At 37.4% G+C, this 13,472-nt stretch overlaps 1 protein-coding gene across 1 annotated transcript in view; it reads right to left on the bottom strand.

The window, feature by feature from the left end:
• The window catches only part of ITFG1 (integrin alpha FG-GAP repeat containing 1), a 69,538-nt gene that overhangs the window by 3,642 nt on the left and 52,424 nt on the right, over nt 1-13,472 (bottom strand). The window contains exons 14-17 of the mRNA XM_030955745.1: nt 12,175-12,253; nt 2,959-3,083; nt 2,016-2,098; nt 292-409 (exon numbers count right to left, since the gene is read on the bottom strand). Of these exons, the coding sequence (XP_030811605.1) occupies nt 292-409; nt 2,016-2,098; nt 2,959-3,083; nt 12,175-12,253 (405 nt within the window). The remainder of the gene's footprint in view (nt 1-291; nt 410-2,015; nt 2,099-2,958; nt 3,084-12,174; nt 12,254-13,472) is intronic.

Raw genomic sequence — 13,472 nt, 5'->3', positions numbered from 1 at the left:
GAAAGCTTAGATATGAAACAAAGATGGCTCATTTCAATTAGAAGTAACAGCTTAATGGAAAAAAGGAAATGAAGAGCAACATGAACAAGCTCAAGTGTCTTAGAGCTTAAATAAAAATAATGCCAATTTTTAAACTTGTGGTAAACATTGAATTAGTAGTAACACCTTTTGTGACAATTCAGTCTGTGTCAGAAGTTACTATACTGTAGAAAAATAAAAAAAAAAACCCAGTGTACAGGTCTGTAAAATATTAGGGAGTGTTAAATAAAATATTCTAGTAAATTAGCTTACCTTTTCTTGCCAATGTAATATGCCAATTATTGCCAGGATGAAAACGCAGACACCAATTAAGGCTATAGCTGTTAGCAGTACAATGTTACTTGGGGTCAAATACAGCTTGGCACTCCAGCTATACAAAAGAAGAAAATCCAAGGAAACATTAATACCCTTCATTAAGAAGCAGAAAACAGATTTTGCTTACAAAGATGAAAAGAACCTGTTAGGGTAAGACAGGTGACAACCTGGTCTACAGAAATGAGCAGCTCTATTTAGAGACTGAAGCTTAATGATGTTTACTTGGAAATACATGGCTTAATAGAATTATTTTTGAGCAATACCATGTCTAAGTACAGTTTCTGTTTAACTTTTCATGAATGCTATGGATATCCTCAGGGAATTAGCTTTTTCTCATTAGGAGATTTATCTGCTGCCCTTGCCTAGGACAAAGCAAAATGCATAAGGAAAGCTTTCACAGGAATGCCTAGGGCCTGGGGACACGGAGCAGCAGGGGAAAATAACCCTGGAAGATTTTTCCACCACACGAGAAGCTCCTCTTGGACAGGCCCAGTTCTCTTTTTCTGAAGTTTACCCAGGGACAACTGCAGTTCTAAACATAAGCAGTTGATTATGGCTGAAGATCAATAAAATTGAACCCTTTAGGGCTCCTGGAAGACATCTCAAATCATGTGAGGTCCTGAGGCCCCGGGAACCCCCTTTTTGTACAACAGCTTTCCTATCATGGGAAAGCTGTCAGCAGCAGGCTCTGTGTTGAGGCCTCTCAGGAAATCACATACCTATGTTAAAAAATATATATAAATTAAGAAGCTTTTATTATGAAATCAGATTTCTTCTGGGGATTCCATCCTCTGCTATTCTACAATGTCCATAAACCCATTTTATACAAAAGCAAAAATAGTTTAAGGATACTATAACAGAAATTGTTTTGCGTAACACATACCTTTAAATACCTCAAGACTGTGACTAAATTTTCATCTGGCAGATGTTATTTCTGTGGTTGTTAATTAGCAACTCAAGCAGCACATCACTTCTCCACTGTTATTTGTTCTCTAGTAAAATTAACTGCTGAACTGATGTCAGAATCATTTCTGCATGATAAATGCAACTGACCTCACTGGTAGATCAAGCGGCAAAATGCAGCTGGAATATTTGACTAATGTTTTCTCTAATAGCAAAAAGAGAAACATGCTCTCTTTCTGGGAGAAACATTTTAATTGCAAAGTGAATTCTATGTTCAAGCTCTCGTGCAACCAACCCATTCACCTTTACTTAGAGGCAAACATTAATTCCTGTAGCAACAGCTACTGCATTCAGAAGGGCTGAAGCAAAGCTTTTCTACGGAACCAGACAGAAATTGCATGTTTGGTGAAACAAAAATGCTTAATTCAACCATTACCACATTTACAATTTGTCACTGAGGATGTTGTTAAATCTAGCAAGTATGTTATTATTTACAGGAGTGGAGCTAGTAATACATTTTGATTGTTTGCCTGAGCCAGTAATAGGGGTTTTTTTTTAGTAGATTGTTTATGGGCACCATCTGAGAGGCTGTGTAAATACCTCAGCAGCATTTTCAGCTCCAGCTCCACACTGACCCCCTGCCCTTGTTCTTCAGTAACTTTCTATACAAGTAACTATTTCTAAACCTACACAAATGCCTAATTTACACTGTGTATTAATGTAATTTTGGGAAGTGCAAATCCAAATGATGACATTACCTTCGAGGAACATTATGAGGATAGGGAATGACTATAAGCTGGGAGTTTGGTATGATAGCTGTCCATTCTTGTTTTCTTATAGACTGAAAGAAAAACAAAGGCTGTGTCAATTCCTAGCAAACCAACATATATACAAGCAAAGAAATTCTCTGTTGAAACATACAAAAGAAGAAATAAAAACATTGTGGGTTTTAAAAAAAACTTTAAATATAAGTGATTAATCCCTTTATCTTTGTTGCCTGTTACTCTGAAAGCTCCAAAATGCTTTAAAACCTACCCCCCAAAAGTAAAAAGCAAAATAACTATTGCTGACATGAAACACAGCATCTGCTTTAAAAGTACAAAGCAACAACATAATAGGGAAAGAAGAAAAGAACTGACTCTACAAAGGAGGCAGGCAAAACAATTATCCAAACCAGAATTTTGGCCCATTTGAGTACCTCACTTTTCAAAGCAGTACCATCAAATCTTTAAAGACTGAAAATGGTGAGGACCTCACTTTTATGTTTCATGTGAAGATAAGAGAATCACAGCAATCTCCCTCACCATGACAGTGCCCATGGTTTTATCACTGAGGCAGAAGGGATTACGTGAGCCCAGCCCAGCCAGAGCAACTCTGGGAAAGCCCTGCAGCTAGTGCAGTCCACAATAATGACCCTCAGACCTAATACCCATTTGCTCTACAAACAAGCACTGAATACCATTTATAGACAGTTTCAGTCATCTTTTGGTTTCATTTTGGCTTCACAGCTTTAGAGCTTATACCCCCTTCAAAAAACTGGGCAAACTGTTCTTTTGGACAAACCTTTCTATATGCAAACTTCTTTGATATTCTTACTTCAGAAAATGAAAAAGAAGTATCCCAGCAGTATTTCCATCCAAAGTCTCTTAGGAAAGGTAGCACCATAAACAATTAGCTTGACAATCTTAAATGCCAACCAACCTTTTCTCCCAGGGGCCGAGGGATGCCCACGTACAGGTGGTCGAGGAAGTTGGCGCTGCGGCCCAAGCCCAGCACGTTGTAGGGCAGCTGCAGAGCGTAATGTGCTGACTGGCTGAGCTGGCCAGCTGCAAGCAAAGCATAAAGGAAGCCCATATAGGTATTTTAGGGGAAAAAAACCCAATCAGTCAATCAAACCCCCAAACGACCAACTTGCTACACAAGTACACATTCCCCAGTCAGTAATAAAAATGTTTCAAGATTTTCACCAATTGCATGATTATTTAATTCTTAAAGCTCAGTCCCACATTTCCAAACTACCTGTGAGTACTCACTTGGAGAAGAGCTTAAATACTTTACATATTCTTATGAGTATTATTTCTATGTTAACTCAAATCTCCATTATTTGTTACAAGCTGAGAAGAAATCAACTATCTGCATGTATTTTTATATGATTAGTGCCAAGTTTCTTGCCTATTGATTTACAAGATTAGACTCCGTATGTGAAGGTTCACTTTAATTCTTGTCAGTGTTAAACTGTAATTACTACTGTCACAAAATTAGCGAAGTAAATTCTCATGAACAAATTTTCAAAGAATAAATTAATTTAATGAAAACAGGATTGCATTGGTTGCAAGTTAATTATAGAAGAATTTGTAGATGGAAAATAAGATTCTTGGTTTCCTGAAAAGGCAGTGGGGAAACAGACAAGAGTTGCAGTTATCAACAAGTTCACTGGCATCCCATTCCCAAAGTATCCAGGTAGTTCATTTAAAAAAAAATCTTCTAATAGTTTAATTTCTGGCCAACAGATTCAGATCCTGTGTGGGTTCTTTGTTCTCTTAGCAAGTGAGCTGCTCCCACAGCAGGAACAGTATCAGCACCTCAGAAGCACTACAGTGAATTCAGCCTTCACCAGATTAAACAGGAATGAGTGCAAGGGACACTTGACAACCACAAATGGGTTTCTGTGACCAACAGAAACAGCTTTTCACAAGAATGTGATTTAGTCAGTATTTTTAGAGCATCAGACTTCTTTCAGCTTTGATCCCTAATAGATTATGCCTGAAACTGGAAATTATAAGTTAAACAACAAAATGCAACAGAATGTGAATTAAAGAACAGGAATCCATATTTTGTAGTGAATTTACAGCCAAGTCCTTTTACCTCTCCACACTCCCATCCAAGGCTTGATTCAGGAGGCAGCACTGATTGGTGACACAACATTCCGCATAGCTGTGCTGAACACAGGGCAGGAAAAGCTCCTCACTCACCACCACCACTGCTTTGGCAAAGCCAAATATCCTTTCAAGACAAACCAAACCCCCCTCCTGGCATCCTGGAGATGCCAGTAAGTGGCAGTGGCCACAACGCAGCAGCACTTCACCAAGGGACAACAAAGAAACCACTTCCAGTAGCAGCTCCTCAGCTCCTGTACGCTCCTCTGGGGACAAACTCCTGGTGCTGCAGGCTGGGGATTCTGAACCCTGCTCATTACAGTGATTACTTCATGGCTCTGCTTTTGTGAACCTCCCTTCCCCTACCAGCTCTTGAGGAAGCCACTTGCCTTATGCTGTCAGGCATGTTTTGAAATAAGTCTGTTTAATCAGGAGGTAAATATTCTGTATTATTGTGCATTTAGAATTATAATAACTATATTTTAAAAAGCAAGCTGAATGTCAACTGAGATCTGAAAAATCAGCTTGATGCAGTTTAACTTTTTATTAAGCTAAAATGCTATTAGCAAAAAGAAACAGTAAAGGTCTTCCTAAAGATTATACACATTTTAGATTTTTTTTTCCCCCACGTAGAACCATGTAATGAACAAGCAGATGAGGAAATATTGAAGTTGGATTTGTACTTTCAGGTCTCTATTGTGAGGATAAGGTGTACTGTGCACGTTGTTGGGTAGATTTCTCAATTACAGAAGATGCAGCACAAAGCACTGACTGAGCAGCTTTTCTCTTTAAGAACAGGGATTTTTCCGGGAAGCTGAAACAACACAGGATAGGACAGCAGAGGGTTTGAGTCCTGAGCATGTCCCTGCCTTGCCAGTGACCTCCCTAACATGATCTTGGCTAAACTGCTCAATCTCCAGGTGTCAGTATCCAAATCTAAAACGGGAGTAATTCTCAAAGTACATAATATCTGACACCTCCAGTTACCAACATACAAGTAGTAAGGAGCAAAGGTGGGTGTATTTAATTTGACTGGTTATAGAAACAAGCCAGATGTGTTATTTGATCATGCTGCAACAAAAAAAAAAGATTTTCTTTTAGCATTTTTTCACTAATGCTGCATGCTGAAGGACTTTCCCCAAAAGAACAAGGTACTGCTGTAACATTGAAAAGCTTTTAGAATTACTTTTGAGTGAAATATTTAGGATCATGAGAAGACTGCAACTAAGATCTTGCTTTTTTCTTTCATCTTACAAATGAAATGAATGTCAACTAAATTAAAGAGAATAGAAGAAAATGTCATATACTGTGTGCAGTCAGCCTTAAAGAGGTTAGAGAGTCACATACTGCAGCCAGAATTCTTAAAGCACTGAATAATTTCATGGCTACTAATGCTGGTTCTTATGCATAAGATAAGGATGACAAAATCTTACGCTTCAGGATGTAAATAGATCATTTGCAAAGGTCAGAAAAGAATGTTTTCTTCTACACAGCAGGCAGAAATGTGCACATACTTTTTTTTATTTTATTTGCCTTTAAAATTGGGGGGTGTTAGCTAAGCAGGATGATAGCATGTAGAAGGTTCCAGTTTACTAAAACTGACTAAGCACAGGAGAACTTTGAGACTCTTCCTTGCTTTCCTCAGCCTCTATCTATCAGAAATTCTGTTTGATGCTTCCTGAAAAGTTCCACATAGAATTGCAACCAAGTAATTAAGAATGAAAACTGCTCACCTGAGAAACATAAAGCCCTGAACCAAGACAAAAAATAAAAAGAGAAATTACAGAGAGTACTGTCAACAGTTTATTGACATTATCTGTGGTTCCCAGTCACTGGTAATTAATTTACTTATGAAAATATTTAAAATTTAATTAAATGGCAACCACAGCAATTTCCCCTCTTGTAAAATTACTGGAAACAACTTTCTACTTGTTTCAAGAAAATCTGAAAATAGTTTTACATCTTCAAGGAAGGAAGTAGGATTTATTTGTTACATTCAAATTGTTCTCTAGGTTTTTGGAAGTCAGTGTAGGCAAGATGGACGAAGCGGCTGCTGTTTCACAGTTTGTTTTACTTCGTCAGTAGAACTGTTACTATAAACAAGACTTAAAAAACCTTCTCCTGATCATGCTACACATAATTTCTTTTTAATAATACTTTTAAGATTATTCAATACTATGTCTTTTGCCTTAAGCTTCTTGTTTCAAAAATGCCATTTCAAAGCATGCAGATATAATGGGCTATGGTATTGGTATTAGTGTGGTATATATATTCTTGTTTTAAATCATAAATCATTAAGTTTATTGCTTCAAAAAACCTTGGGCAGAGTAAAATCCCCAACAATTTAGGACATGGTTTTCTGTGGTTTTAGCCTATCGGAGATCAAATTTGTAAGAAAAAGCGAATGATGTTAGGCAGCCAAACCTCAGAAGATTTTGCAGAGTTTGATATTCAGAAACCATTCTGGACCTTTTGGAATCAATCTCCTTACCTCTGAAGTCTGGCATATAAAATTGGAAGCAATTCGTATCATTAACCTTTCTAAAGTCTTGTCTGACAACCAGAGCCATGTGTTGTCTGTGACAGATCCAGTACTTGTTCTTTTATACCTGAATTAAGTCATTTTCCTTCTGTTTCCATTATCCTGATGTAAACTTGCTGAAAGCTCAAGGGTAGCCTGTTCTCCCCTGAGCTGAACTGAAATGTCCTCAACAGCTCATTTCAGGCTGGAGAATTTAACTTTGTGAGGGGAAAGTGGTTGGAGTTACATGTAGGAGCAATGCCTTCTCTTGTTTAAACAGCACTGACAACACCTGGTACTGCATTTAGGAACAGCCTCACTGAACCTACAGCAATAGATGCACAATACTGATAGTGTTCAGTCAGTTTAAATACACTTATTTTGTGAAACAACAGCAGAACATGCAAGATCACTACACAAAACTGAAACACTAATGGAAAATCTGATTTCTAACTTGTGATTTCCTGAAGCATTCCTTATAATTATTTTTATTATGCTTTTTTAAACAAAATATTATTAGCCAATTAAAAGCCATTCTTTGAAATTAAAAATTCAGTAATTCTATTTAGGATTCAAAAAATGTATCTTTTAGTCTCAGACTTGCATGTAAATTCTTTTGTACCATCACTGAGGTCAGCACATGAATGATTTCTTTTATATAGATTAGACAAACACATACATCCTAGAAAAAGTAAAAATTAGTCAAAACCTGCCATGCAGAGGTTGCATGGATTGCAGCACAGCTGGGAGCAGCACCCAGGCAAAGCTGGAAGAGGACAGAGGCAGTTTGGGCGCAGTTCAAGGTTTGGGTGCAGTCACAGTGACCGAGTGTCCCTTCCCTGCACAGCTGGGGCACTGCAGTGATGCTTCCTCTGCTGCCATTACCAGCACTGGCCTAAAGTGCACTGAGTATTTCCCCTTTTTTTAAAGCTGGCAGCTCCTTCTTTTATTTGAAAATATGCCAACTACTTACTGCAAGAGAAAGGGAAAATATAACTGATAGTAATGAAAAACCCATGGAATGTGCCTAAGAATTTACAAAGAAGCTTTCAGGAAAAAAACTAATCTAACAAAAACTCAACAACTTCAAACTTGGAAGCTTCATAGAAAGTTGGAGAAATTGAATTGCTTGGCTTTAGTTGAAAGCTTTACTTTCGTTCCTTTCATATTGCCTTTGGGGGTCACTGGTTGGAAAAAAGAAATGTAGTGGTCAAAGAGTTCTTTTTCTGCTTAGAATATGCAATGGTAACTTCATCTTTCTAAGGGCTGGGAATGCCTCCCTGTTTTCCCCAGCTGGTTGCCTCTTTTCCTTAGTCCCCCTAATAGGAAATTCCAGATTAATGCAGAACACACCTCTCACCTCTCAACCTTTTCTGCAATACCTGGTTCTGCAGTACCAGAAATAACAAACATGGGAAAGGGAATTCAAAGTGCACTCCTGGGACTTGGACACCGATGATTGCAGTGCTGCCAACACTTGGGACACCTCTGCAAGTCCAAACTCCAAACCTGATGCATTTTTATGAGAGTATGTATTTTTGTGAAAAATACATTTACACTATAAAATTATAGAAGTAAAACTGGTAACTTAAAAACCCCTCAAACAATAAGATTATCATATTGCTGATGGGGGAAGCTGTGTCATTTGTAAAGCCCAAATATCCAAGATTTGGTATCTTGCAAGCAACATTACAAGTTCAAGTAAGCCTTCTAAACAGAAGAGGGTTATACAGAGAAACATACTAGAAGGCTAGTCCTACCTATAGGAAACAGAAAATCCCTCTCATTGAATGCAGCTATTCAATTATTAAATTATTCCAGCTTGTTCCATGAATCCACTCTTCTTCTGTGTAGTGGAATTCGACACAATGAACCTTGCAGCGTCAAATGGCCATTGAAAATAAGCTTATATTGCTTTTTTTCTGGTACATATTGCAATGTTTATGTTTAAATTCATGACTATAATAGCTGCTAGACATTTGTGTTCACCTCACAATTCAATTTAGTTAAACAGCAGGAGAACTAAATGCAACAACAGGGAAGAGTAAGCAGATTTCAGAAAACCAGAAGGGCACGACTTCACAGCATGTGAAAGGTCATTCTGCCATGGAAGGTTTAAAACAAAACAAAGCAAAAGCAGCAAAATGAAAGAGCTCTGGAATGAGAGCTGCAGAGGCCATCAGTCCACACAGCTTCACTCATACAGATGCTTAAACAAATTATGACTTGATCCATATCAGCCATTCAGTGAAACTGCTCTTATCATCTTCCCATGGATATGGAGCTTTAAGGAAACCTGAGATATTTACTGCCACCTGTTCCTGGCCCACAGAATTAATGTTTGGTAGACTCAAGCTGCAAGTGTGAGCCTATTTATTTCAAATTCTATCAGCATATTTTTACTTCAGATGTGCATAGCACAGGCTGAAGCACAAAATATATTCTTCCAATAAAACCCTGGAAATGTATATGTAGACCTGAAAATCCTGGCTGACACTCACACTTAACTGTGGGATCTCCTTAAAAATAATAACCCCAAAAGAAAAGGGAGAAGGCAGGTTGCAGGACATGGATCAGAAAGCATGACTTAAATTTGAGTTGGTGTACTTCTCCTGGATTTACACTGGACCTGGTCTGATCTCAAGCATGAAATTCCTTAAATATTTGAAGAAGTTGTTATGATTGAGTTTCCTCTCAGGAAGAGAAGGTCTGTGGAGATATTAACTCAGATGTAAGGCCCAGAACTTCTCCACTTTAATGCCCATGTTGGCAATTGCTACTCCTTGTAGCTAATTTAACAGTATTTCTTGTAAGACTACAAGTGGATTGAGCAATGTGAAAGTAAAAGCACAGAATATATGCTAATTATTATTCTGCTATCTTTTAACAACATACTGGAATGTTAATAGGAGACAGAACAATTCTAACAATGTTTTGAAGAAAACCCTCATAATTATGCAAATTTCCTGTAGTTAAGGCTTGGCAGATCAAAGAACCTTAAAATGAATTAGATAAGGACAGCCATATGGGCCTTTTTATTTTACTCTTTGCATGAGTATTGCCTATATGAAAGATGCCATAACTCACAACTGAAGTCCTGCAGGATTCAGGGGATCAGAAGCAGAGTGGGGGCCATGGCTTTGAGTACACTATGATGTACTTAAGCCCAGGGCTGGAGGGATAACTTAAGGTGATTGGTTGCAGTGGTCCAGCCAACAACTGTTCCCCCACTGAGTGCAGCCATAAAGGCAATAAATAACAGCAGCTGACTTTGGAGGGGCACGTGAAAAGGAATGCTGAGTTTCCTTTTCATCAGAAAAAGAACTATGTTTTTACTCATGTCATTTCTTGGGAAAGAGGTTAATTATTTTAAAATTTTGATTAGCTCATTACTCCTTTCAGATAATTAAAAGCTTCAAGTATGGATTGTCCTGTAATATTACATAAGGAAGGCAGATAAGCTGATGAAAATTAAATAAGTTTTAAAATAGCATATGGATGCTATACAAATAAAAGCTTAATGTGGAAAAGATGTTTTGTAGGTTTATACATGGCCCAAAAATGATGATGATATCATTTGATATATCAAATGATCTATCCTGATAGTCAAATAAAAGAGGATTGTGATGTAATGGGTTGTTTTTCCAGACAACAGCCTGTATAGGCCAGTAATTCTAGTTAGAACATTTACTGAATCTCACACATAACATTTGCAAGAGAAGAAAATCTAGCTACAAATGTAATGTAACACCCTCAGAAAACATGACTTTCAAAAGTTCTTGCAGGAATTATACACACTCAAAAAATCTATTAACTTATTAGTGTTGAGAAACTGATCAAAGACAGCATTAGAAAATTCCCTGTAGCAATGCTGCTGGGGTCATAAATACACTTGGAATTCATTACTGTTATTTCATAATGTCAGAACAGAAAAGGAAATTCATCATGCCTGGACTCTGTTAGGTTTTTATTATTGTAAACATGGTAGCTGTGAAGGGAATATAGTAGTATTAAATCACATTTGATAACTGTTTCTCAGAGTAAATAGTAAAAACATTGCATTTCTAGAAGAACTGCTCCCCCCACCCCAAACACAAACAAACAAAAAAACCAACAAAGCCACAACCAGCCAAACTCAGCAAACCCCAAAGAAAATATTTAAGGAAAATGTATTTTCTTTTGTTCTTGGAAGAGAGAAACAGAAAAAAAATTAGGAAAATGATACATGGAATAGGTCCAAATTTTAAGCTAGTTTTATTCAATTGTAAGATGTAAATTGTTCCATGACACAGAGTTTGAAAAATGTCTTTATTTAAGCATGTACAAACACAGAAATGCTAGAGTATCGATATGTTTTTGTAGCTATCTGGTTTGTATTTCAGGACATCTTCTTTGTCTCTAATTTCTCGCAGGTGGAATTAACAGTTCTGAGCAAGCTACTCATGGTGAGAGCATTGCCCGTGACTCAGATTGACTCAGGACCTTAACATGTCAGCATTTTCCCCTCTAAATTATTGCTTTTATTTAAGTTAGTGTTATACAAAATATAATCTGGAACTACAGGAACCATTTTTTACAAAATCTGAGCTTAATCTGAAATGAAACTGGAGTGACAGCTACAGATAACTGTACCTACTGATCATGTTTAGCTTATGAGCTTGGGATTTTTGCCTAAGCAAGAAATGAGTCCATTATAGCCCCAAGATTACCAATCATAAATGAGACTAATAAACCACTTTGTACAGTCTCCTGTACAAAGTCTTGGAGCCACCAGTACACACCTAGGAAGGCAGCAGAAACCCCAGGATATTCTAACATCAGGCACTGCCTGGAGCACAGCCCAGTGGATGATTCTCTCTTTGGCTGCTGGTTTTGGACTCCTGCTCCTGCGGCAGCTGCCCCATCTGAGGCCATTAAAGCTTTAGTTCCCATACAAGTTGCACCAAGCACCCCTTCCCCCTTGATTTTGACCCTGCTCCCTCAGGACTGATTCCCTGCAGTTCCTGCATTACTGGGAAGGACACAGGAATTCCCTCTCCAGCTTCATCAGGCTACTCAGCGTTTGATTTTGTTACCTGCCAGTGGTAGTGAACAACTCCAGACAAACACATCCTGTGTGTCCTGAACATTATCCTGATCCTTTCTCATCTGGCTGCTAGGATTGTATTGAGCTATTTCAAGGCCTCTGCTGTTTCTTAATGCATAATTGCTTAGGAAGCAATTAGAAGCTTATGCTGTTTCACAAACTGATGATATTTTACCCAACAATTTTTTGCTACAGCCAACTGTTCAAACCTAACTGGCACAGGACAAATGAAAAAATAATGCAATTGCAATGTTTGTAATAAAAATGCAATCTGTAAAGAAGAAAGAGAACGTTGGGGGGTTTGGCATTGTAAACTGAAGGCAACATTGAAACCATTCCCATTCCCTCTGCCACTTTCCAACTCCTTAGGTTGCTAAGAAGCACAAACACAGCCAGACTGTGCCCTGGGTATTCCCACAGTGAGTTTCTCTTACCTGACCCATTTTTCAGGTACCCATTTGCATCTACAGTGGTGTACATGATGTAAGGACCAGGCTGATTAACTCCAAAGGGCTACAAGGGATCAAAGAAAAAGGCAGGCAACATTTTAGGAACAGAAAAAGCTATAGTCATTAAACAGTAAACTGAGGAAAAAAAAATTTTACATTAAGAATTAATTTTTTTATATTAATAATTTATTTTTTACACTTTAACTTCAAAACCTTGCAACTGTTTTGGTCATAGCACTATATGGAAATCAATTTTCAAAACCACAGTAATCAGTTGGCTAAGTAATATTTAGTTTCTCATGAAGAAAGCTGTATTATTCAGTCCTCTGGCAAAAAGTTTAATGTTTCCTTGGAAGCTATAAGTAAAGTAAAACCCCCTAAAAATTCAAAGAAATAACTGCATGTTCTGAAAAAGCAGAACATTTGATACCAAGAGAATGCACTATCTTGATGGTATTTCTGAATTGAAAAATACAACACAAATTTCCTTTATTATTACTATTATTTAGCAGTGTTTCATTTAATTAATGAAAGTGATTGAACAGTTACTTGTCAAGTACTGGTATCTGTTTTAAGCAAATTTTCTTGAGGAAGAAAATGTACTTAAACATCAAACTACAGTCATGAGGAAAAATAAAACAAACACCCAAGGAAGTTGTACATTACTGAGTGATGAACCATAAGAAATGTACCTAAGTAAGAAAGGGTGGGAAGGGAGAGGATAAGAGACAATTGCAACAACAGATTTCAAAGGAATTTTTCTTTTTTGTTTTTTTTTTTCCTAGTGCTGAATTCGAGCTGATATTAGGACATCAAATCCAAGAGAGAGCTTTCAAGTAAGTTCGAGAAGAACACTAAAAGAGATGATGACCTGTTTCACACCATGCCTCAAAAGTAGTAAGTTTAAACCATGACAGTAAGTGATAATGATGAGAGATGAGATCAAAGCCTGACAATAATAACTGATTAGAATGAAAAGTAAGGAGACCACAGAGGTGATGCTAATGCAGATCTATGAAAGATGAGTGAATAAGGTGAAATTTAACTTTTTTTGGTGCCACATAGCTGTACTCTGGCAAAATGTACCTTATGTTACTATGTTGAGAACTCCTATTACAATGGGAGCAATGGTGTTTCAGTGATCTCAATAATGAAATTTCCACCAACATCTGCTGTGAAGATTTGCTTTTTAAACCCTCGATTTTTGTAATTAAGTTAATGATACTATCAAACCTCATTATTTTACAACAGAAATTAAACCCCATGTCTCAAAATAGGCTTGA

Source organism: Camarhynchus parvulus, chromosome 11 (genome assembly GCF_901933205.1).
Source record: "Camarhynchus parvulus chromosome 11, STF_HiC, whole genome shotgun sequence".
Classification (NCBI taxonomy): Eukaryota; Metazoa; Chordata; class Aves; order Passeriformes; family Thraupidae; genus Camarhynchus; species Camarhynchus parvulus.
This window is presented reverse-complemented; position numbering and strand designations above follow the sequence as displayed.